Source organism: Setaria viridis, chromosome 8 (assembly GCF_005286985.2).
Source record: "Setaria viridis chromosome 8, Setaria_viridis_v4.0, whole genome shotgun sequence".
NCBI classification, from domain to species: Eukaryota; Viridiplantae; Streptophyta; class Magnoliopsida; order Poales; family Poaceae; genus Setaria; species Setaria viridis.
This window is the reverse complement of record NC_048270.2, coordinates 11,513,961-11,539,814: the sequence shown is the minus strand read 5'-3', so window position 1 is coordinate 11,539,814 and position 25,854 is coordinate 11,513,961. Positions and strand designations below refer to the sequence as shown.

General features: G+C 42.9%; 4 protein-coding genes across 4 annotated transcripts; 3 read left to right on the top strand and 1 right to left on the bottom strand.

Annotated features, from left to right (window-relative positions):
* Positions 1-1,106: 1,106 nt before the first annotated feature.
* Positions 1,107-6,935, top strand: LOC117866341 (auxin-responsive protein IAA27). The gene is made up of 5 exons (XM_034750536.2): positions 1,107-1,778; positions 4,862-5,199; positions 5,915-6,032; positions 6,423-6,484; positions 6,607-6,935. The coding sequence occupies exons 1-5, from the start codon at positions 1,318-1,320 to the stop codon at positions 6,657-6,659; spliced, it is 1,032 nt and encodes a 343-aa protein (XP_034606427.1). The 5' UTR covers positions 1,107-1,317; the 3' UTR covers positions 6,660-6,935.
* A 2,443-nt stretch (positions 6,936-9,378) lies between these two features.
* LOC117834303 (putative auxin-responsive protein IAA28) lies at positions 9,379-10,991 on the top strand. The gene is made up of 4 exons (XM_072290236.1): positions 9,379-9,559; positions 10,350-10,476; positions 10,586-10,647; positions 10,825-10,991. Exons 1-4 carry the CDS (start codon positions 9,379-9,381, stop codon positions 10,989-10,991), a joined length of 537 nt encoding a protein of 178 aa, XP_072146337.1.
* Positions 10,992-11,637: 646 nt separating this feature from the next.
* On the top strand, positions 11,638-15,767 carry LOC117834080 (GTPase-activating protein gyp1-like). The gene is made up of 9 exons (XM_034713698.2): positions 11,638-11,811; positions 12,976-13,102; positions 13,179-13,362; positions 13,672-13,742; positions 13,829-13,966; positions 14,077-14,168; positions 14,790-15,061; positions 15,265-15,437; positions 15,505-15,767. Exons 1-9 carry the CDS (start codon positions 11,735-11,737, stop codon positions 15,676-15,678), a joined length of 1,308 nt encoding a protein of 435 aa, XP_034569589.1. The 5' UTR covers positions 11,638-11,734; the 3' UTR covers positions 15,679-15,767.
* Positions 15,768-21,853: 6,086 nt separating this feature from the next.
* Positions 21,854-25,508, bottom strand: LOC117866217 (serine/threonine-protein kinase-like protein CCR4). Its single transcript, XM_034750373.2, has one exon. It carries the CDS (start codon positions 24,842-24,844, stop codon positions 22,448-22,450), a length of 2,397 nt encoding a protein of 798 aa, XP_034606264.1. The 5' UTR covers positions 24,845-25,508; the 3' UTR covers positions 21,854-22,447.
* Positions 25,509-25,854: the final 346 nt, after the last annotated feature.

Sequence of the window (25,854 nt, the reverse complement as noted above, 5' to 3'; positions counted from 1 at the left end):
CAATAATTAAAGGGAATGGACGCAAACAACAAGTACTGCACCGTGGTGGAGGAGATGATGGTCACATCCCCACCACGTACGAGCCAGCCGGCACATCCATGACAAGGAAGAAAAGCAGATCGGCCGAGAAGCAAAAGAGCTTCCTGTAGGTCCTCCTCACAGTGCAAGTGGCCGCCCGTTTTTAACCCTATTTGGAACGCGGGATGTGATTCTGATTCCTGCCGAAAATTTGAATACTTCTGGCAACATCAAAATTCTATGTTTCAGAGGCAGGCTTAAATATCCTAGATCACTTTTACAGTTCCATGTTATGATGTTATATTAAAATTGCAAACATTAAAGTTTTTCTTCTCTAGTATGGAGTTTTATTGATGTGTTTTCACTGTGGACTCAAAGTTGTGCTTTTATATTTGTTATTGACATGAAATAGGGTAGCCAAGAACGGCTTTTTATACGATCTTTCAAGAGATACCACCAATTATAAAGGTACCAAATTTTGATAATCGAGGTACTGTTTTTAGTTAGGTACCAAATTAAAAATCCAAGGTATAATTTTGGTACCTCTTAAAGGACTGTAATTTCCCTATGGACACAAAAGTTGTGCTTTAGTATTAGCTATTTTACACCGTCATAATTTAGATTCCTCTTTGTCGGTCAATATATACAAATATTATGGTGGAAAAAAACAATCTCATGGTGGAAAAACAAGATGGAAGAAAGTATTCCTTACTTTTAACCAATATGTAGTATCTGCAAAAACTGAAATATAGTGTATTATTTCCAATGGCACTACTAGCCGTCCCATTAGGAAATTGCTGCAAACAAAGTTGCAGAGACTGGTAGTACTACCCTTCCACTTTCAAATTTTGGAATATCCATATTTACAAGCAATCCACACGTACGAATGAAATGGAAGGAAAAAAACTGATGTGTCTAGGTACACAAACAACATGATGAAACTATACCCTAGCTAGAATGGGCACACATGTGGCTCTCTTGCACGCAATATTTCCATCTTTTTACAGAATCTTGCGTGGAATCATTGCTCCTCGCTTCTCCACCTCTTTCACCCCAACTGTACATCTATATATCTTGTTACATGTACTAGTATCTGCACTCCTGCACCATCTTATGTTCTGCCGACATACTTATTCTCCAACCATAAACCCTTAACCTTCACCAACACTCAGTCACTCGCTCTCCCCTCTCTCTCTCTCTCACTCCTTGTGCAGCTCACCTCACTCTTCTCCTTCCTAGCTCAATCTCTTCCGCTCCACTTCTACGCTCATCTCATCAGGCTGTTAACCCATAGTCCTCATGATGAACCTGGTATCGTTCGAAACACCGCCTCTTGGAAGGAAAGAGAGAGCTAATACTACCATCACGGCAACAGCAGCCACTAGGGCAAACGAAGCAAGCTCCAGCAGTACTTGCTTCCACAGCAATCTGGACCTCAGCCTCGGCATCTCCTTGTCAAATGGCGGCGGCGGCTGCGACGCAACCGGCTGCAGTGGCATCAAGGCAGGTCGACAGGGCAGCCGCGGCGACAAGAACATCCCCCTCGGTTGCATGACCAGTGGCACCACCACCACCACCGCCACTGCAAATGTTCTTACCGCAAGGCATTGCCATGTAAGTGATTTGAATGCCGGAGGTGGCTGGACAACGGCGTTCATGCCGAGCCCAACCGGCTTCATGCACCCGTGGAGCCTCGCTGCACGGCAGCAGAAGGCAGCCGCCGAGCAGGACCGGACGCCACCAGCCACGTATGTGCCAAGGTGAGCTAAATTTCTAATCGACGCAGTGAAGTGTTGTCTGCATGACTACGTATACCATCAGTATCATTCCAAGTGTTAAATTCAAGCATGACATATATATCTATATATCTGTCTCCATGTTTGATCTTGAACTTCGTATGGGTATGTTTTGCTGAATTTATAGGTAGGTTGTTGTGCTTTTAAATGGGACTTTCATTTGTTTTTCGAGGGACTGGAAGTCATAAAACAGTATTATTTTGAATTAGGAACTCCGTTTAGCAAAGTTAAGGGATGTATATATTCTTAGTAGTACTTTTAAATTACTAGTAATTTTGATATATGCACCTCACCACATCAGGCTGTTCAGTTTTGGAATTGGGCGCTTCTTCTTAGTACTAGTGAAAATTAAAGACATATAGTTCCTCCCATGCATGCATTCTCATTTAATTTTATGATGCAACTTGACTTCATATTTTGGGTTATAGACAAGCATGCATAGATATGCATGAGGACGCAAAAAGAACTATGGTCTCTATAGCTGCAATCATGATGCAAAGAATGTATGCAGTATAGTGGAGAAAAGGAGAATCAAAGTGATCCACGTACAAATGATTGCAATCATTAACATTTTGCGCCACTCATCAATTAGTATATTCTGCAAGCTAGTCGTCGTCGTCTGCTTAGAACTAGGTCTATAAATGATTGCGAATAGATTCTTATCCGAGAGGTCATGATCGTCAAGAACTGCTTCTATATATATATCGGGCCTAGTTCCCTTTAGAAAGCTACTTAATCAATTGATACTGATTAAGGTAAAGGTAGTGTTTGGTTAGCTCAAATGTAACGTAATCTGATTACTGAAGGTAACGAATCCCATTACATATGTTTGGTTGCGGTGGTTTGTAATCAATTGATACTGTAATCGAATCCCTTACCTAAATAATATCTATACAAGCTTGTTACCCCTCCTCCCCCACTGTAATAAGATATAGCACTAACATAGAATTTGATTACGTTACCAGAGTGCAACCAAACAAAGAGGGCAATCACCTATTCCACCTCTAAATACACTGTAATTTGATTCCCTTTGCGTTTACATTACCTTAGCACGAACCAAACACTATCTTAATATTAACTTCCAGTTAGGTATTAGTTTGAAGCTAGATTTTGGAGATAGCTGGGTACAAACATTCTCAAAGACACCAATGACAAGATAAAAAAAAACATTCTACTTTCGCCCCATCCTAACCACTAAGGGCCGGGTCATGTAAATGCTAGAGTAGGAGTATTCTTTTTTATTATTGCGAAAGGGCACAAAAGCTTTGCCGCAAATTTCATCAGAACGAGAAAATAAAAACAAGTGCCGGCCAAGTGTTTAATTTCGAGTATGTCAATAATTCCATACACACACAGACACTACGTTTTCACATAATGCGTGAACGTATGGAACCAAACATAGGAAGACAAGGTAGGTATAAGTGTATATCGACAAAGAGGTGGGGGCAAAGAACAGTGCAGAGAATGGATGGCTCTCTTGTGCTTTTGGGACCGTTATGGAGCAGCGGAGAGGCCAGCCATGGCGATCGAGAGACGAGCACGTACGAACGTAGAGACGAGATCTTTGGGGGTCTGCAAGAAGGAAATGGAATATCCAGCGCAGGGATGGTGGGGATGCAGCCGTGCAGGCAGCAATCATGGGCGCAGCAGGCACGGCGGGCGGGCCTGATCTTTGCTGCAGTGCAGTCTTTTCGATAAAAACGACTTTTTGGGTCCCCCGGCGGCCTTGCATATATGGATGTGTGCAAACTAAAGTTGCTCTCTCTCAATAATTGAACAGCTGTGCTTGTGGCCATGTGATGGGCTGATGATGTTCTTCTGCTTTTTATTTTTGGAAGTCTAGTTTTTTAATCTTCATTTGACTGAAATTTCGACGGATTTTGGACATTGTTACTGTAAGATCAACATGCTCATTAACTCATGTATGTGTTTACATTTTTTTTGTGCTGGGATAGAATCATGTGATGTTTTTTACTCCCTCCGTCCCAAATTATAGATCGTTTTGACTTTATTACATTCATAGATTTTGTTATGCACTTAGATATACCTTATGTCTAGATGCATAATAATATCTATGTATCTAGAAAAGTCAAAACGACCTATAATTTGGAACGGAGGGAGTAGATAATATCGCGAAACTTGAAGATAGTTGGGACGAACATGCTGGATCATGCTGCCTTTTTTGGAAAAAAAAATGATATTGTGTTACTAAAAGAGAGTTGGGGACGAACATTATGGTTTCATATGTTGTTGTATTGACCACTGAACGAAGTGTGTGGAGCAATAGTTATAAAGTGCAAAAGGTAAATGGGAGACGTACAAACAGGAGAGGAGCTTTTCCTCCGATCCATCTGGAGTATCGGCATATCCTTATTAGCTAGTCTTTTGAGAAGAAACCGGTCGGCTAGACAATTCAAAGTTGAGAGAGTATCGTTAATCAATGCAAGCTTAAGTTTCCACCTTTTAAATACCAAATGTTCAGTTCCTTCTCCTTTACGAAGTTACATCTTACTAATAACTTTCTTGTGTGTCAAATTTCTGTAAAGTTTCCTGATCTACATTGTCATCCATACTTTTCATCAATGGCAGGGCCGTACCGGAGATTTTAAGGCTCTGGAGAAAACCAAGAAATGGGGCCCTATATATACTATAGTAGTGAAATACAAATAATCGAGATATATTTACATGCTTTTTTGCATACAAAGAACTGCAATATGAAATTAGGTACTCATGTTATAGTATTAAAGGGCGAATATTACATACCAATATCTTCTTAACCTCTAGTTAAAACCTAATAGTTGGGGCCCCTAATTTTTGGGGGCCCGGCTCAATCGTTCCAGTTGCTCTGCCTAATGTACAGGCCTGATCAATGGTAACAACTTGTGCGTCTTAGACTCCTAGTCTTTTTGTAACAGAAGAATTTACTGTACTTTCCGTTGTTGCTTGAAACTACAATATTGAAATTTCTTCATATCTTATCTCAACCTCTCCGTATAGTACTCTGTTTGAAAGATGTTTCGCTGCTAAAATAATTCTCTTGTCAACAGTGATGCCCGTGTCGTCCCATTGCCATCGGCTGTAGGCTGGCCCCCGGTGCACACCTCCCGGCGCAACATCGTCACCTCTATGCACGTAACGAAGACAGGCGGTGCCACCGTCGCAGCAGATGGACCGAAGAGCAGTACGACGACGCACACCGGTGGCCAGAAAGACGTGGCGGCGCCAACTGACAGCACCGTCGTAGCGACGCGGCCACCGGCGAACATGTTTGCTAAGGTTCACATGGAGGGATATACAATTGGCAGGAAGATCAACCTGAGGGCTCATTGCAGCTATGACTCCCTCTCTGGGGTGCTCACCAAGATGACAAGGAACTTCTTTTGTCGTAAGTACCCAGGACGAAAATCTGTGTTTTTATTTGTGGACTAATAACCTTTTAAAAGTAGAAGTATATATTATTCTTCCTAAATCGAAAATCTTTGTGTTTTATACATATTCATGATAAATTTTTAGAGGTGCTTGTGACAATGATTCTAATACGTCAACTTAGGCCAGTATCTTGTGGGGGGAACTGGAATTTTTGCAACCATTTAAATTTTAAATTGATTCCTTAGCAACAGTCTTGGATGTCATTTTGAATTTTTTTTTGCGACAACTTATTAGGCCAGTATCTCGTCGGGGAACTAGAATTTTTGTAGAGGGTAGCTAGGGACCAATCATCTTTGCACTTCAAATGAGGCACATATATTTTTTACTTCAAACCCATAATCTATGTGTTTACATTGATTTAGATTCAATCTACTCGGGAAAGAGAATTCACATTGAACTTTATGATCCAAAAAGTGCAACCCCAGCGTCTATTTTTTGATACTATTTTTCCCTAGAAGCATTCGGTTGTTAGACGCAACCGTCAAGCATTTTGGAATTCTCCTTTTTGAGCCCTAGGTGAACATATAGGCTCAAACAATCAAAAGTTGTATCACACTTTGTCTACCATGCATGGTGTACTATTGATTGTTTCAGAAATTGGATACCAATTTCTCTACAGTGCTGTGGTATTGATTTTTTTTTAAAAAATGGATTTCATCCCATTAATGCAGCCGCCGACTGTTCAAGTGCTAATACGGGAGAAGAAGATCTTCCCAGTAGTGACAAATTCATATTTCTTTATGAAGATTTTGAAGGTGACCGAATGCTTGTTGGTGATGTTCCATGGGAGTAAGTATTGATCGCTTAGAATCTACCAGCCATATCATTAGTAGTGCAATATATAATGTTCTATATGAAGATTCGAGGAGTCAATATATGGCCTGCATTCATGTTACAGCAAAATGACAATTCACCATTCACCACGTGCTAATTCATAAGGTGATATACATATTAGTACATTTCTAGAACTGTTCCTTTATAATAATCTTAGCACATGTTAAATAACTGTAGGGGTCTAAAATTTTGTGAGTGTCTGAAAACAATATTTTATAGGTGACAATGAAAATTGTATCTAGGAATGTAAGATTCTGAAGGCGGACAAATTAGGAATATTCATGTTAAATTATCTCCATGTTGTGGAAAAGTGGGGAAAATAATGCTGTTGTGCATTTGTTATAGGTTATTCCTGTCATCCGCTAAAAGATTATTCATTGTCCGAAACCCAACGTCAAGAGACAAAGGTAATTGCAAAATGGATCTTTATGCTACTTGTTTTGTTATATGTGTTCCTAGTTTGACTACCATTTTTCATGTATAAACGTTGCTTATACTAGGACGTGGTTGTTACACAATTACTTTGCAGGTCATGGTGAAGGAGAAGGAAAAAATAAAACTGAAGAACCAACAAAGAACTGATGAAGGCACTATCAAGCAAGTGGTCAGAAGGACATAAGCATGCATACACTATATGCATGCACATTTCTTGATTTGTCATATAGTTCTGAACTAGTGTTTCTTGTACTAATTAAGGTAACTAGTAGCTATAAAGGGCAAGTTATCTTGTACCACTGGTGTTTCCTAAACAATGTACATATAGTTTTGATCATTATGTAAGAAGAATTCTACAAAAGCAAAAACATGACGTAAACGTTGGCCAGAACAGTGATACAGAAGCAAGATATAACTTGTTAACCACAACGTGTTTGCATATTTTTTCCTTATTTACGTGTATCATCTCGTACCTTTTAAAAATCAAATAATGGCTTAATTCATGCCATCTAATTAAACTAAAGTTAGTAACTTGCATGCCATAGTGCTGCAAAGATGGACGTGATACCAGCTTATCAATTCTTCCTTTTGCATGCCTCGATCTCCACAACTTTCATCGCTTAAAACTTTGGGCGCCGTGCTCTTAGAGGTGCAGTGGCGTCATTTGCTGACGACAACAATGATTAATGTTTAGTGCCTATATCTCACCATATTATTCCATATTCCTATTTTTCGTATGCAACACCGCTGCCTCCTCATCTCCCTATATCTTTGTCGTATGCAACTCCGCCAACGACACTAGCTTTGTCCCCCGGCCCCTATACCTCCACTAAATTCCGTACATGTAATCCCAATGAATACGTACAATACCCACCTCCTATTTGTCGTATGCAATACCACAACCTCCCCATCACCCTATATCTTTCACCTCGCAACACTGCCAACAACACTGCTTGTTCTCCTTACCTCCGGCCACCTAATTCCGTACATCCAATCCCAATAAAAAGGAATTGTACGGTGGTGTTGCATACGAGTATACGACAGCAAATTGGACACAAAGAGCTAGAGATGAAGCGTGTGAAGAGGAGGTGATGAAGACCAGGGCTTCCTTTTTTTTGACAGAACCAAGAGAAGTAAGGCACATGTCAAGGCACTAGGTCAATGCATGCACAGATGGTCGCCAAATTTGTAAAGTGCTGCGATATATCGTGCGGTATGAACACTAGACCAATGCAAGGAGCCAATAAAGTTCTCAACTATAAAATCAAATAGGAAGCAAATTACTGTGCCCACTATACTGGAGTAGAATATCATGCATGGCAAGATGGTTGGACTAGCCTGATGATCCTACCCAACCATGTTGAGACGAACTAGAACAGCAAGTGGAAAAATCCATATTTTTATCCCTCTCTTACTCTAGCTTCTGAAAGTTTACTAACAGATTGGTCTGTTTTCAGTTACCCGAGTTACTCCCAGTGGAGTAGACAAAGGAAATCTTGAATGCCAGTCTGTTTTTTCATCCATTTGTGGAAGCTGTTTGTTCCATTAGCTGTATAGGATCTTTCCTTAGTGTTGCCAACTTATATATATGACCCTATTGTCATATATAGCATGTGGAATGTATTTGAATTGTTTATACACATGCAAAATTGTGAGAGCCTCAGTCTAGTTTAGCAATGTTTTTAATTCCTCAAATTTGTTGGATTCATTGCATATCTACCATAATCTAAATTAATTTGCATATGTCTCATTTTCATTTATTTCTTTTGTTCTCCTCACAACTAGTTTTATATATGAGAATTTTATTATCTCACAATTAAACTATTTCTCTACCTACTATATGTTAGTTGAACATTTTCCAAATGAGTTACCAATGACCAATTCCTGTGAAACTTTTGGTATGATACAGTGCAATATAATAATGCAATCTTGGACTTAAGCTTTTGCCTAATAGAATTTTTTGTTGTCACATGTTTTTAAGAAATTATAATGGTTGTAAGTTATGTCCTACTAGAGGAAATGACATTTACGTAGAATGTATTATGAGTGGAAATTTTCCTACAATGAATTATTTGTATGAAGTGTTGAGTACCAATTTTATTGGCTGTCCACAAAGAAATCATGACCCTTATTTTGCATATATTGCCAAACAAAGGAAAACAATTTTTCTACAAAAGTATGGTTCTTGACAGAAAAAGAATATTACACGACAATCCTACTTCGTCACCATGTCTATAGCGTTTAAGAAAGTAACGTAATAAAACAGAATGATTTGTTTTATAGTTTTCAAGAGGAGAAGTAAGCGCATGGCTACAACTGTACAGATGAAGGTCATTTATTATGTAACATATAAATGCAGTGTACCATGGTATTTGAAAGAGTATGATATGCTCAACTTTATTCATAGGACATTAAATGTAGGAGATATATTTGCACGTATACCAATAACATATTTGCAATCACACCCTTATATGTTTTCCAAGCTTTGAAAAGTTTTTGAAATACCCTATTATACAAGGACGGAGTTGTGAAAAATGGGTATGCCAACTGACTTCATTTAATAGTAGGGCCATCCTTTGTGTTATAAATACCCATGGATGGCATTCCACTAGGTATGACTACTGAGATCTACATCAATTCCGAATAGCATCTGTCGAGGTTGGTAGCAACCCATGTCCTTCTATTCCTTTCTAGTTTTGTTTCTCAATATTAGAATCATATTTCTCTCTTCAACATAGGATACACATTGTTAACTCTAGTCTTTCTCTTCTGATCCAATATTTCCAAAAAAAAAACAACTAATTTGTTGTTTGTTTACCTAACAGATACCATACTACGAGTTCGGGACTAATCTCTTATGGATGGAATGAGAAGCACGGATACTTCTGTTGAACCTGAGGTCGACGTGCGGCCTGGATTGTCACCATCAAGGTTTGTGAAGGTTTTCATTCAGGGGCGAGTTATTGGGAGGAAGATAAACCTGGCCACACACCAGAATTATGCCTCGCTGTCCTTCACACTGAAAAGACTAGGCAATGACTATTCCAGTAAGTTTTCCCATGTAAATCTTCGGTCAATCTGCTCATGTAGTTGTCAATGATTCACATGGATATATGGCCTCTATTTCATAAATCAATTGCAAGATCTTGTTCCTATAAATCATTGATTATGTTCCATCCAACTCAGCATAGTTGTCTACAACTGGATTGATATCCTTGTTTCTAACTAGTATGTCTCGGAAATCAATTAATTTATGGAGGATCTAGGTTGCACATACTAATAATTATTAACATATATTTGTAGGATCTTGAGTTGATCTTTTCTTTTGATGTACGCAAAATTTTGATGCACAAGTATCAACGTAACAGTATCTGTAAAATTACATGTTTTAATTGGGATCATACATCCAGGAGCTCTGTTACACACTGTTTTTGCTAATTTTCTCTATTAGGGAAAACAAAGATTAGACCTCCTAAGTTGACAGGAACTGTGTGCATAGTTGATGGTATGGTGTACATCTCTAATGCCTAGGTTCAAGTCCTCTTTAGTTATATTTGGGTACCTTTTTCTCTTAATACAGAATTACCAAGTTAGGTAGCCTTTAATTTTTTATATAAAAGTACTATCATCTGTCAAAAAAGTACTCATATGTTGATTTATTTCATTTTTTATCTAGCATGCATAAACCATTATAGATTACTGTGACAATCAATTTATATGAATAACACACAAGCACAAACTTTGGGTACGATGCAGTACCATTAAAAATACATAATTAAACAAATTCAAATATGACAATACTAATACTAATTTATCATTTTTTTCAACTGTGTGCAGTGCCACCATGTGAACTTAATGGGTCAGTAAACAATGAAGATGGTGGTGCATCAGATGATAACAACTTCATTCTTTTCTATGATAATGTGGATGGTGATCGTTTCTTCCTTGGTGAAGTTCCATGGGAGTGAGTTCTCCAATATTACCTGTATACGTACATATGTTTTGTTTGTCTCTCTTTTTTAAATTACTTGCTATGTCGGTTATGAAAAAGTAGTGACAAGTTAATACTGCAGGGCTTTCGTCATTTCTGTGAAGAGGATCTACATTGTTCCTGTGGAACAGGAACAAGAGAATGGTGCGTACAGTAACATATGTTACCTTACACATTCATTTCCCGGTCATACAAACAAAACCCTAAAGAGACTATATATTGCAACCCTTAAAGCATCACACGTTGCTATATTGTCTTAGAAGATGCACATTAACTATTCGTTATATTACTTCTATATGTAACAAAACTTATTGCTGGCAGTTGCGGACAACGAGGAGGAGGAAGAAGATAAAGAAAATGGTGATGACAATGCTGCTACTTCTGCTCCTCCCCCAGAAGGAGATGATATCCCTGCAAACGATGAAGTTGTTGCTTATGACGGAGATGCTATGGCCTGTGCTCCTGCTGATGGAGCTTCTGAGGAGTAGCCAACAAATGTTAAGAATAAGCAGCATGAAAGCATGGTTGTGCTTGAAGCTTTCTTTTGCTTGCAGATGCAGGAGCGCAACCATGCCTATTTCGTGCTACTGCATATGCAGACTAACCCAAGCTTCAAACACATCGCCCTAGTTTCTACTTCATGCTCGTTTTCCGTGGTTGAACTATCTTCCGTTACTTCAGTAATATGCGCACTTAATCGCGGGGCGTGTAGTGATGCAAGCTGAACTTGCTATAAATAAATTGAACCTTGTTGTTCTGAACCCATGCTGTACCAGTTTAATGATGTAATCTCATTGAAGCTGTGATGTGGTATCAGGAAACAGTGCTTCTAATGATGGACTTTCCTTTATCCGTTCTATCCTCTCTTGCCGTGTTGAGTTTTATATTTGTGATGTGATCATCACTTTGTTGTAGGAAAGATTAATTGCCTGCTGTGTACCCTATGTCTAACAGCGGTGAAGATTGCCAGTCTACTCGTGTTTCTGACACAGTTTCAGGTTCTTCACAAAGACAATATGAAGAAGCAGGACCTGGCAATTTTGTAGGAGCTCATGAAGGAGGACCTTGTGGGTGGATTCAAGTCGGCCGTATCAAGCCCAAGGTCCTTATGATGTTTTGGGCCGAGCTTGGGCCATAATCGAATGCTTGCAGGTTGCAACTCTTCCATTTTGGGGCCTTCTTCCTCACCGTGTTGCCTCTCGACTCCGGCGAGCCCAGCTAATCGGCGGCGATGAGCGGTGGCGGCGGCGGGGAGAGCCCCAACAATACGGACTGGCGTTTGAACCAGACGCTATGCAATGTGCAAGGGTAAGCTATTCTCTTTCCCTCCCCTCTCTATCTCTTGGTAGTTGGATCTGATGTGCAAGGGTTGTGAATTTGTGATGCATTTGGTGATCTTGAAATCTTGTTGTTGTTAGAATGTCCAGATGGTCGGATGTTTGAACTTTGGAGTTGTGAATTTGGATTCTGCATGCTACTTCTCATGGATAGGATCCTGATTACTTTGGTTAAGTCAACATTGGAGATAACTATGAAGTCCAATTACTTTAGAGAATTTTTTAGTGTCTGCTCATGGAATGCTAGTTGAAGGCATGGCTGCTGTCATAACTGTTTTGCCAGGCAATATGAGTCATACAAAAAATGAATTTCCTTGATACTTTATTTACCTAAACCTAACCCCGGTCATTATTAAACTTTATGGAAAAAGTTCATTTTACTCCCTTCACCTACCCACCTTGTCCGCTTAACCCCCTTAATAAAATTTAGGCTCACTTTACTCCCCTGAACTATTTCATTTGGTCCAATCAACCCCTAATTACATTTCTCTGTTTTTTCTTCGTGTACGAGTTGAATTTTGAGTTCAAATTTTGTGAGCAGATACAAAACACGAATGCCTTATGTTAAAAAATTATACTAAGAATTTTTCATGGTTATTTTTATAGGTTAGGAATATTTAATACGAAATTGATCTTAGATATACAAAAATGTACAAAAGGTAATCATGAAAAAATGATAATATATTTTCTAACGTAGAGAATCATGGTATAAGTCAACTAGTAAAATTTGAACTCAAAACTCAACTTGCACGCAAAGAAACAAAAGAGAGAAATTTAATTAGGGTACATTGGACCAAATGAAATAGTTGGAGGGAGTAAAGTGAGCGTAAATTTTGCTTAGGGGTTAAGTGGACAAAGTAAATAGGTGAGGGGAGTAAAATGGACTTTTTGCAACTTTATGTAATGAATATGTCTCTTAGGCATTTCAGGTTATTCTCAAAGAAATGTTCTTGATCTGTTAAATTTATCGAAGACCATGGGTATTAAAAATAGTTCTATTCAAAAAGGGCCAAAAGACATATATTGTTTCAGTCTAAAATCATTATATTGTTATGATTGTATTATTACAGTGGCTTCTATCTGTTTGTAACCTTATGAAAGAACTTTGCTTGTTTTTGTCTAGACTCGTAGTCAGAATGCTTGAGGGGCGCAGCTTTCCTGGGAAAGTATTGATAACCCAACAATCGGAGCCTCTTCCGCCTCCTGATTATTCCTCACATTTTGATTGTGATGAAGATGAGCATAATGAAGGTTCACAGGAGGTAATTTTCTATTTTAGTTTGATTGCTTTCAGCATGTATGGAAGATGTTGTAACTGATGAAATTATAATTGTACAGGGAGAAGGTCAATCACCTGGGAACTCGACTGATAACACAAGTGAAAATAAATCAAATCTTCCATCAGCAAGTATCACAAATTCATTACCAGTTGCCCAAGGAGTAGTTTTTGGGGCTAGGGCTACGGATTCTGCAAGAATTACTAAATTCACAAAGGAACTCTCTAGGCCTGCTGTTATATTAGGTAAGCAGATTGTTTTCGGTCATCTATAAGATCGAACGGATTATCAATTTGACATCAGCTTGAAGTAAATATCACAGTAGGTTTCTAATATTGTGCATTTCCATGTAGTTTCTTTTTCGTGTCTCCATTGAACTCTGCCTTAAATATGCTTAAATCAAGCACACTAAAAGAACAACCATAATTCTTTTTACTTAGTTATAAAACTCGACCTGCGGGGGTACCTTTTTACTTTAGTTATGATTACGTTCTAGATAAATTTTCAACTTCTAATGGTCATTTGACATCCACTGTTTTTCCTCCATTATGTAGACAAATTATGTGAATTATCTTGGAGCGGTGTGCCCCCATATATGCGACCTAACATATGGAGGCTTCTTTTGGCGAGTGGACATGATCCGCGTAAGACCATGTGACCTTTTTCAGTTTTCTGTATCAAATTCCGAATTTAATATATAGCTGGCTACAGGGGTACTCACCACCTAATAAAGATAGACGAGATGGTGTTCTAACAATGAAAAGGCATGGATATGTAGAATATGTTTCTCAATACTATGATATCCCAGACAGTGAGCGTGCAGATGAAGAGATTAATATGCTTCACCAGGTACCTTTTCCCACTTGAAACTCGTCCACTCCCTCTTTTCATAAAATCCATAATCTTTTTTTGGAAAGGAATGTAATCAATAATCTTACAAGTCACATGTTGGCCTGTAGATTTCCGTTGATTGCCCAAGAACTGTACCTGATGTTACCTTTTTCCAGAACCCGCAAATTCAGAAATCTCTGGAACGCATTCTATATACATGGTAAGTTGTGAAGTTGGCTGGATCATTTGTATTGCTGAATCAGTGGAAAACATGCCTCTTCTAACATTTTGATTCATTGATTTCCTCCCTGTGAAGTTTACTGATGCAATCATGCTTCTTGGCATTGTGGAAGTTATTTGGTTTTGTGAAATTCATCTTCATCCATTGCAACTCTGTGTTATGGTGGGAAAGCATGATTAAGTGGATGCAATTTTTAACAGAACGTCGATCTCTTGTCAGTTTGTGGTTTGCCACAAAATGAGTCTTCTTTTGGTTGACAACTTGACATTTGAATGAATCACAACAAAAGTCATTATTTTCCTGTGCACTATCACAGTTATTTAATTACATTGGCACGGATTTCTCAATATCATTCAGACATGAAACAATCTATTACTTGTCGTAGTTCTGAGTTTATTTTCTTGGTCTGGCAATAACTTGCTTCTTTTATTCCTTTGACAAAATTTTAATTTGAAGCAGACTAATGCTGTTGGTGCAAAAATGACTTTTAGTACCTTCTATTTTGGTGATATGGCTAGCTATGTCACTTTTGTTTAATAGAGTCAGCATATGGTTCTTATTTTCTTTTTTCATTATTGTTCTTTGATTTGGCAATTCCAGGTCCATCCGTCACCCAGCAAGTGGCTATGTCCAAGGAATAAATGACCTTGTTACGCCATTCTTAGACGTCTTCTTATCAGAGCACCTCGAGGGCAACATAGACACATGGTCCATGGACAATCTTTTACCACAGGACATTTCTAACATTGAAGCAGACTGCTATTGGTGTCTTTCAAAGTTTCTTGATGGAATGCAGGATCATTATACATTTGCGCAACCAGGAATTCAATGCCTTGTTTTCAGATTGAAGGAACTAGTTCGTCGTATAGACGGTAACATTCTACTGTTTCTCATGGATTGCCACTTCTGGTTCTGCTTTCTGGCAATTTTTCTCCACTTCTTAACTGTCATATGCAATGCCCATTCCAACAAAAATAAGTGTGGACATGAGATCTGCTTGTAATTTATTGCAATCGTTTTTTCCATATACTGGAAAAGCATTTATTTTGACCTCATTTTGGGGGGGTGTATTCAGAACCTTTATCAAAGCAAATTGAAGAACAAGGACTGGAGTTTCTTCAATTTTCCTTCCGTTGGTTCAACTGCCTTTTGATTCGGGAGGTTTGTGTTGCAACATTTGATTTTGTACTTCATGTACACATTAAAACAAAATTGCTAACCTGCCACCTAACCTTGCAACACTTGATTGTTACAGCAATAGCAATGTCTCTGTCCTGCATGCTAGATTTTTCATGTTCCTGATGTCAAGTTTAAGCCTCCTCCTCAGTGGTCGGACAAGCTGCAGAAACTGGATTTCCAAGAGATGGTGATGTTCCTGCAGCGCCTTCCGACCAGTACCTGGGCGCACCACGAGCTCGAGATGGTCCTCTCCCGGGCTTACATGTGGCACACGATGTTCAAAAGCGCTCCCAGTCATCTCACTAGCTAAGACTTTACATCGTGCCTGGGAAGCAATTGAGGAATCATAATCTTTGGTGAAATTTAAGATGAATGGTAGGCAGCAAATTTGACACCCATACCTCCATTGTGTTGTCTGCCACTTCAGTGCCACTCTAGATCTCTTCCCTCCACTCCATGTTCTGTGAAATGCAGTGGGTCTTGTTATTATGGTTATAAGGGCCTCTCCAACCTTTGCTCTGGACCCATGTGGATTGCTAGTCACATTGTGCAAGCAGGTTGGTAAGAGCAGAAACACGAGAACTAGCCAGTGCGCTGGTTCGATCCTTTTCTTTTCTTTCATAAACATGACTTTTCTTGTGTTTAGAAACACTTTGCAAATGAGTAGGCATGTAGGTTCTTTTTTTTGTTTTTGCATGAGTTAGTTAAGCAGTTGAGAAAAATCTTACCTTTTTCTGTTGTGACACATTCACATTTGCATGTTCACTCCCCCGAGTGCAACTTGGAAGATTATGATTTCGATTTGGTGTTGACTAAGCTGCATTTTGCATGGCATTGACAGGTTGAACAGAAGAAAAATGCGATTGAGAAATGCTAGCCACCATCTTAAAGTATTGCGTTTACACTGAGGAGTAGTAATATTTACGCGTATCCCGTACGATTAAGACGACGCTGAATTAATCATCATCTCGTTCTCGCTCCAATACTGAAGAGGGGATTGCTAGGTGACAGGCAGCCATCGGTCCACGGCCAAATAGTAGGACAAATGCTCCATTACTTTCTCCAATCTGTTACATCTTTTTCCATTAAAAATATTGTTACATTTTGTCAGGTCTATTATATTGATTGGGTGCATTTTCCACCCACTCCTTTTATTTTCAAAAAAGCATGGCCAGGCGCATAATCGTATTAGGGTTTTTTTCCAGGACACGACATGTATATCATATATCATTACACATTGTTATATAAAGATATCTTTTTACCATTTTCTAAAAATATTTTTATATGTACTATATCATTATATATTACTGAAATAAAACATTTTCCAGAGAAAAATAAGGCATTATTCTTAATTTCTTTCTGTAGGAGGATGGAGTTATGCTCCCTTGGATGTATCAACATTATAAAGGTGGAGGCATGTGCCATGTGCTCCCAGGGGCAAAGATACCCCTTCAAGATCGTTGTTACTTCTTTTTCAAAAAAAAAAAATCATTGAAGCCTTTTAGCAAGTAATAGAAAACGATGTCAATTAGGAGCCGGGCGGTTTAGCCGGAGGCATCGCCGGCCGTCTCAATCGGTCTCAAGAAACCGTAACCCAGCCCGGATCAACATGCCCAACATCTCCACGGCCATCAGGCAAAGCATCCTTGCTGACCGCCTTCCAATTTCCCCAAAATGAACAATAGTGGAAAGAAACAAGTAGCTTTAGTTTCTTAACAGCTACAAGGAGCAAGAGTCCTTGTTTAGCGCAGTTTTCGAGAGTTTGAATTGCCTTTTCATATCGGAAAAAACATTCAAATAAACAGCTCCTGGCAGCAAGATCGTTTTGTCTCGTCTTCGTGCTTGTCCGGAAATCCACATGGGTGCGAGAGAATAGCGTTGAGCTGAGAGGCCTGTTTTAGATGATTTTAGGAAGCAAGAAACAAAAAAAGAAGAAGATAATTCTAGATATTTTTAAATAAAGTAATCCTAGAAAGGCAGAAACCAAATGGAATATGTCACCCGGCACTGTGCGTAACCAAATTGACCTGTCTACCTCGCCGAGCCAAACAACCCAATACGACAAGGCGCACGCAGCTCTCACCTCACCTAGAGCTAGAGGACGCTGCTGACGCACAAGCAACTGTCAAAAACGCCAGAGAACAAAACCTGCGACCCTACAAGGGTGTCAGTACCAACTACACGTGCGTCTGCGCGAGAAGTCAACGGGTGGGTGTCCCGGAAAGCAGTATGGCCATCTCTTATTCACTTAAATTACACTTTTTTAAGGGAAAAACTATACTTTAGTAGTTTTGTTCCCTAGAAAAAAAGAAAGACATGGACAAAAGTTTCAGTAGCGCTGGAGCTTGCCACTAGCCACTACCACGACCGACCATCAACCATGGTCTCGACCTCAGGCCCACCAAAGCCCATGACCATCCAAGCCCTCGGGTCTAATTCGAAGCAAACGACTCGCGTGGTAATATGGAATGAGTAATTTCCATATCCCAACTAACCTTGAGGCGGCCCCATCACAATTCTGATTATGCTGAATTTCTCATCGATTAAATACCACTAGTTAGAGTGCATAATAGTCTGACCTTCTTATCATAATTCGTCCCATGCTGATTATATATGGCCAACAACCAACTAGACCCTTGAGCTTAATTCGACCCTATATATCGTGCTTTTTCACCATCCGTTTTCGATGCGAAACTAAACCCAAGTACTGGATATAAGTGAGGCCTTATTTATTTATTATCGTTTTGTTTATCTAGTGGTTAAAAGTTATCAATACTGTTTAACGAAATTCATGACACTACAAAACTGCTCCTGTGTCTGTCTCAACAGGTGCCCGACAGAATGTTTGTTATCATCACCCCATCACCCAAATAATGAATGAGTTGTACTTGGGATGGTAAATGACCCTCTAATTTAGCTTAGCAAATTTAAGGATCAGGCTAATAAGGACCAGACCATAATACTATATGATTTTAGGCTAAAATTAAATAGGGCTGAGTCGAATTTTGAAAAATGCATGAGGATCATGATCCATTACCACAGTTGTACTATATCTTAAAAGTGGTGGTACGCCAGTCCTTGTACGTTTATCAATTGCCTGGAAGAAAGATAGAAATTTGAGCCGTTTGAAGATCCTGTACTCCCCAAAAAATCCTACGTTGGGTCATCGGGAAATGGTACTGCAGGTGTGCCAATGCAACATTTTCCGTTGAATCACGGGAGAAACGATGCTCAGCATGAGCGCATACGTATTTGAAGATCCAGTTAAAAGAAATCAACTTCGATAATAACTAATCAGCCTTTTTTTTTTGGATAAAAGAACACGATGTAAACTTAGCTACATGAAAACAACTAAATAAACGATACAATTGCATATCAGATAAGAAACATGGAGATTGATTGATAGAGGCGGAGTCATGCGTTTCTCAAGGAGTCAAACATATATCGTGCACCCATTTTTTCTCCTTTTCCTTACAAGAGCAAGCAAGAGATCGCTAAACCAATTATTGGCACATAAACACAAGTTGACGACGGGGATACGCTAGCTGCACTCCCGTAACAATCCTCATCATTAGCAACGATGAATAATTGAATCCATTAAGATAGTGTTTGTTCGTACTAAGGTAACCTAAATGCAAAGGGAATCACAGTGTATTTGGCGGCGAAATGGGTGATTACCCTTTTTATTTGGTTGCACTCTGGTAACGTAATCGGATTACGGTGTGGGTGTTGTATCTGATTACGGTGGGGGAGGAGGGATAATATATAGTTATTATTTAGGTAAGTGAGTCGATTACAGTGTCAATTGATTACAAATCACCGCAACCAAATATATGTAATGGGATTTGATACCTTCAGTAATCATCAGTAATATATAATTAGCATAATGATGTTGCTTAGCCGGGTGGTCTAGCCGCCGAGGGGCATCGCCGGCCGTCACCATCACTGACCCAAGAAACCGCGCGAATTCAGCCGTGAGCAGATCAGCATGCGCCCAACAACTGCACGGCCGTTTGTCAGTTGTCGTTTGGTCAGATGATCCCAGAGCCTAATCACCGGCTGCAACACACTCGACCAATTGAAAATTTTCAGACGAAAGATCCTTGATCTGCGTGATAAGGAATGATTCCGAACATCTTCACAATCAGGTGTGCTTCACCTAACCACGGGTATAATAGAATCGGTTCCAGACAGGTGTTTATGTTATTGTTAGGGCAGACTTTTCTTTTTGTCTAGGATCATGGGGTATGCTTTAATTTGCAGGTATGCCATGCAGCTTTGCATGGTGCAGGAGTCTTAGTTAAATTTCTACCGAATTGAAAGCACCACGAGAGGCATTGACCGGCTGGTCAAATCCAGCTTAGGCTTTGTTTAGTTCCCTTTTTTCAACTTTGACACTATGAAAAAAAAGATTTCTCATCACATCAAACTTGCGGTACATGCATGGAGTACTAAATGTAGACGAAATCAAAAAACTAATTGCACAGTTTTATTGTACTTTGCGAGACGAATCTTTTGAGCCTAATTAGTCAATGTTTAGATAATAAGGGGGTGTTTGGATAGCAGGTGCTAAATTTTAGTACCTATCACATCGGATGTTTGGACACTAATTAGGAGTATTAAACATAGTCTAATTACAAAACTAATTGCTCAACCCCTAGGCTAAATCGCGAGACGAATCTATTAAGTCTAATTAATCCATCATTAGCGAATGGTTACTGTAGCACCACATTGACAAATCATGGACTAATTAGGCTTAATAGATTCGTCTCGCGATTTAGCCTAGGGGTTGTGCAATTAGTTTTTTAATTAGGCTATGTTTAATACTCCTAATTAGTGTCCAAACATCCGATGTGACAGGTGCTAAAATTTAGCACATGCCTCCCAAACACCCCCTAATTCACAAATACAAACGAAATGCTACGGTTGCGCATTTATGGCAAAATGCAAACTTTGCCACTCCTAATTTGGAAACTAAACAAGGTCTTAGGTGATCACGTCAACGTCAGGCTGCTGTTCTCGTACAAATTAATAAAGAGGAAAGAAACCAATTAGAATCTAGACACTGCATGCGTAGCCAATTGACCCGTCACGTCCACCTCACCCAACCCAACAAACCAATAGTACAAGAAGCATTTAGGAGCCGTCTGCGTCGCCTCCTCGAGAGAGCAGTTCGTTCAATGTTCCTCCACGCTAAAGGACGGAATTTAATTATGCAACTCGCCCTTCTGGAACAGGCCATATACTATCTCAAAAGACCACTTAGGCCTGGTGACCACAGCATTTCATCTGTTCCGTCCAACACAACTTGGAAAACAACTCACTAGTAGCATTCTTGAACAACAATGTACTTGCCCTGGGAGCATAGTTGTAATAAGCTGAAATAGAATTAATAACACATAAAAATCCATCGAAAAGATTCCAGGGGTAACTAAAATAACCTAATTAAAAGCTTTTGAAAAAGTTTATTTAGCAACAATGATGGTTACAGTATCTGGGAAATATATGTCAGCCTTCGCTGCTAGTTTCCATGTAACAGTATGAAAAATGGCTCACACTATTTATATTTTAGCTACAAGCTTCCAGAAAAAAAAGAAAAACAAACTCCCTAATTTCTTTTGTAATGTTTCTTGTACTTTTCAGTATCTTGCGCATGCTATAATTTCAGTATCATTTATTTTATCATTTCCTGATTTCTATATTTATATAATTTTATTTCACAATTAAAATGGATTAGTCTGACTACCAGCCCATGGATCTTAAAAGTCATTATAAACGTCTCGCTATCGACAAGCACGCTACCTACCTCTAAACGAATAACTAGTTGTACGGTAGCCTATGAAACTTATCTATGGCCAATTCACGGAAATGTTCTCAGTAGAATACAAATATCCATTCCACTGTACGCATAAACTCTGGGATCCTAGCTATTTCATATGCAGATTTACGTTCCATTCTAAGAATATATCCCAAGCCTAGATACTACATAGCCATTTTGACATTTCAGCCTACGCGTTAAACGAATCCTGCTATTGGGTAGGCACAAAAGAAAAAGAAAAAAAATTCCTTTGTTCTTAATTGGAAACCGGTTAGCTTCTAGCCCTGTTGCTGCCATGTTCCATGAAGGAACAGCAGTTCATGTGCCTACCCAAAAAGGTGATGGATGCGGTGCGCCCCTCCTTGCTGAATCCTGAACTGAGCAGTTATTAGCTGACAAGGAGACGGCTCCAGATCTGCCCAAGTGAAAACGTTTTCCGGAAAAGCCGGAACGATGAGCAAGCACTTCATGCAGGAAAAGTTTCCTTTTAATCCTTTTGACCTCAGCAAGGCACATAACGAACCATCAACCATGTCAACATCGGTAACCCTTTCAAGAATGCAATCATTCGATTCACATTTTTTTTTCTTTACATATGTGAGGGTCAGTGTTTGTATATGTTGCTGGCGTTGCAACTGGACGAAAAAAATTCAATGAATAATACACATGAACAAGTCCTAATAATCTTCATTGGAAAAAAAATTGAAGCAAGTATAAATCGTAATTCTACTGTTCTCAATCCTTATCTCTGATCTATCTATTCACATTGGTAAAGAATATGGAAACCTCCCAGAGAGGAAAATGCCGAAAGCAAAGACACAACGAATACAGCAAGAAAGGAGGAAAGGGGAGAGAAAGAAAGAATGATCTTTTCCGTCGTCGTGCCGGGCCCCGTCAATTCGTTTCACCCCGCACGACGGCCATGCCTGATCCTGATCCTGATCCTGATCCGGTGCCCTGTCGCTGTGGGGGTTTGTTCGCGAGTCAATCGAAGGTTAATCTCATCGCCAAGAAGAAATCAGACCGTTGATTCCGATGTCGGCGTCGGATCTGGGCTTCTGATTCCGCTGTTGCTTGATTTGCCTTTTCTTTTCTCCTCAATGGAGCAGCCATGGTCCAGGGACAGGACGATCTGGTGTCCCCAATGGCGACGCGCGTGCGGCGGTTTGCAGTTGGCAGGCACTAGGGTCCATGGAAGTGCCCGGTGACGCGATGCGAACGGCTGCGTTTCGTCAGCAATGGCGACGGCGGCAGCGAAGGGCTAGTCGGTGTCGGTGAGGTCGAACTGGTCGGTGCCGGAGCGGGAGAGCGCGGGGCGGCGGCCGGTGCCGGCGCGGGAGAGCGGCGCGGCGCCGCAGGCGGCGAGGGCGCGCTCCAGGGCGTCGACGACCTCGGTCATGGACGGGCGGTCGCAGCCCACGGAGCCCACGCAGTCGGCGGCGAGGTAGCCGACGTAGGCCAGCGCCTCGGCCTCCTCGGGCGTGGGCGCCGGCAGCCGCGGGTCGAGCACCCGCGCGACTTCGTCGGCGAGGATGTGCGGCACAGCGAACTGGACGACGTTCTTGGGCGTCACGCTCTCGGCGTAGCGCTGCACGACGCGGCACCCGGACATGAGCTCCAGGAGCACGACGCCGAAGCTGTACACGTCGCTCTTGTCCGTCAGGTGCTGCAGCCGGTAGTACTCCGGGTCCATGTACCCCACGGTGCCGCCGGTGTAGAGCGGCTCGCCGCCGCCGCCGGCGTCGTCACAGGCTCCGGCGGTGGGGTCCAGGACGGAGGACAGGCCGAAGTCGGCGATCTTGGCCGTCCACGCGTCGTCGAGCAGGATGTTGGCGGACTTGACGTCGCGGTGGATGATGGGCGGCACGGCGTAGACGTGCATGTACTCGATGCCCCGTGCCGCGTCGAGCGCGATGGCGAGGCGGCCGCGCCACGACGACACGGCGGGCGCCATAGGGACGCGGCTGTGGAGCTGGTCGTGCAGCGTGCCGTTCGCCATGAACTCGTACACGAGCACGCGCTCGCCGGAGTCGGCGCAGCAGCCCAGGAGGCAGACGATGTTCTTGTGGTTGGCGCGCGCCAGCGCGGTGAGCTCCGAGTTGAACGCTGTCTCCCTGTCGCGGCGGCGCGCCGGGCGCGCCGCCGCCGAGGTCGACGCCTTGGCCGAGTCCTCGGCGCGCTTGACCGCGACCTCGCGCCCGTCGGAGAGCGTGCCGCGGTATACGGATCCGAAGCTCCCCGTTCCGATCCGGCAGTCGTCGGAGAACCCGTCCGTGGCGGCGTGGAGCATCTCCAGCGTGAAGTGCTCCACCACGCTGCCTGGCCCCTTGCTCTTGCTGGACCCCAGACGCGGCGGCATCAGCGACTGCTGCACATCACCGGCGGCATCCTGCTCATTCATACGGCGGCGGCGGCGGCGGCGACACCAGAGGAGCAGCGCGAGCTGCAATGCCACGAGGAGCACGAGGAAACCGGCCGCCGCAGCCGCGATGGCGATCCACATGGTCCTCCTGCTCCGGCCACCACTCTTCGCGGGCAACACCGACGCATTGGGCCGAGCGACGTTGAGGTCGAACACGCAGTCGTGGCAGATGCAGCTCCGGGCGGCGCAGAAGTTGGCGGACCCCGGCAAGACGCCGCACCTGCACGAGGACATGGGGGCGCAGGGACCCGGCATGACGCGGGGGAAGACGAGGTGGTTGGTGGCGTTGAACTCGCGGCCGCCCCAGCAGACGAGGGAGTAGTCGGCCATGAGCAAGCCGCAGAAGGCCTTCCCCTGCGCTTTGACGTCGAGGTACTGCGCGCCGGCGAGGGTGCCTGGCGGCGCGGCGACCCCTTCGCCAAAGCAGCGGATGGTGCCGTTGGTGCGCAGACCGCAGACGCCGCCCTCGCCCAATGCCAGCGCGGCGTACCCGGCGGACGCGCCGGCGCCCGGCAAATCCGGCGCGCCGCGGCCCCAGCACTGGAGCGCCCCCGCCGTCGACAGCGCGCACGCTCGGGTGCCGCACGCCGCCACCACGTCGTAGTTCCCGCCCGACGGCGCGTGGGTGACGGCCGGGTCCGCCGTGTCGTTCCCGAAGCAGCGGATCGACGCCGCCGTGCCGTTGAGGATGCCGCACACGAAGCCGTCTCCGACGGCGGCGGCGACGAAGCGGAGCTCCCTGGGGATGTCGAGCCCGCGCCACCGCCAGCAGTGGAGCTCCCCGCCGGCGAGCACCCCGCAGACCTTGTACTCGCCGGCGGCAAGCGCGCGTAGCGGCGCGCCGGAGTAGACCCGCTTCTCCCTGCCGTCGCCGTTGCCGGACAGGTCCCACCAGCGCATGTCGACGTCGCCGGCGCGCTCCCCGGACGGCCCCACGGCGCAGAGGAAGTCCTCCCCGCCGGCCAGTGCGGCGAAGGGGTGCGACGACGGGTACGTCTCCTGGCGCGTGTGGTCGCCGCCGGCCGCCGTGCAGTTGAGGTCCACCAGCAGCGGGGACGACGCCGACGGCAGGAGGCCGCACACTATGGTCGTGTTGCCCGCCTTGGCCAGCGCGAAGGTCGAGAGCGCGGACGCCGCCGCGGGGCGCCACCTCGCGGCCAGGAACACGAGGAGGCTGAGGAAGGAGAGGAAGACATGGACGTGGAGGAGCCGGCGCGCCGGCGGCGGCGGGGGCATGGGAGCGCGCAGCGGCGTGTGGCGCGGGAGGGGAGGAGGGGGAGCGGCAGGTGGGGGGACATGGTAAGGCGGCCGGGACAGGTGGTGAGCGGGTGTCAGGTGGTGGATTTGGTGACTAATCCTTGCCTGCCTGGAGCTCGCCGTCACCTCACCTCACCTGCTCGGCGGCTGCTCCTCCACCGAGCTGCATGGAAGCATCCATCCATCAAAGGTTAGAAGTGAAGCGATCGAGTCGAGGTGACTGATTAGCTTTGCTAGCGAGATGACGATTAATTAGTGCTGGTAATTGATTGTTAAATTGGTGTATCAGAACCGGGGCAGGAGGACAAGATTGCGGTGTCAGGCAAGAACAGGGGATCGTGGTTTGCGTCCTGCAGGATGCGGCGGATCTGGGAAAACTACTGGGCACCGGTCAAGTTCCCTGTGCTGTGCAGGGAGATCATCCCGGTTTTGGACACAGCCGCACACAGGTGTCGCCGGATTAGCTGAGAACTGTGGTGACTGGTGAGCTGGTTTAGCTCGTACTACCCACTAATCAGTGAGGATGGGCCTTTGCTAAAGTATATTCTCCTCTCCCCGACTCCCATTCTCATTGCCACTTATTGGAATCAGTTTATAAATGTAAATGACATCCACAACGTCTTTTGTGGAAACCCCACTTGAGAAAATCAGTTTCTTTCCCTCTGCCACTTTAATATTCTTCATTTTATATGTAACTGTGGGACTATATGTTTGGACCGGATTAATGCTCAGTTGGGAACAACTTGAGCGCATGCACCAATTTCAAATGTCGGGTCAGTCACACCGAAATTGGCGAACTTTGATGCACATTAAAATATTTGTATTGGCCACAAGAAAAAGTGTAATTGGATTTGTTATTAGAAGGCTAGGAGAACGTTGAAAAGTATATGCCTCTTTCTTCTGTTTACAGAAGAAAATATAAGTGCTTCCTCTGCACAAGCTAAATATTAACTTAAAAATAAATGAAGTACTATGTCCTTTTCTTATAC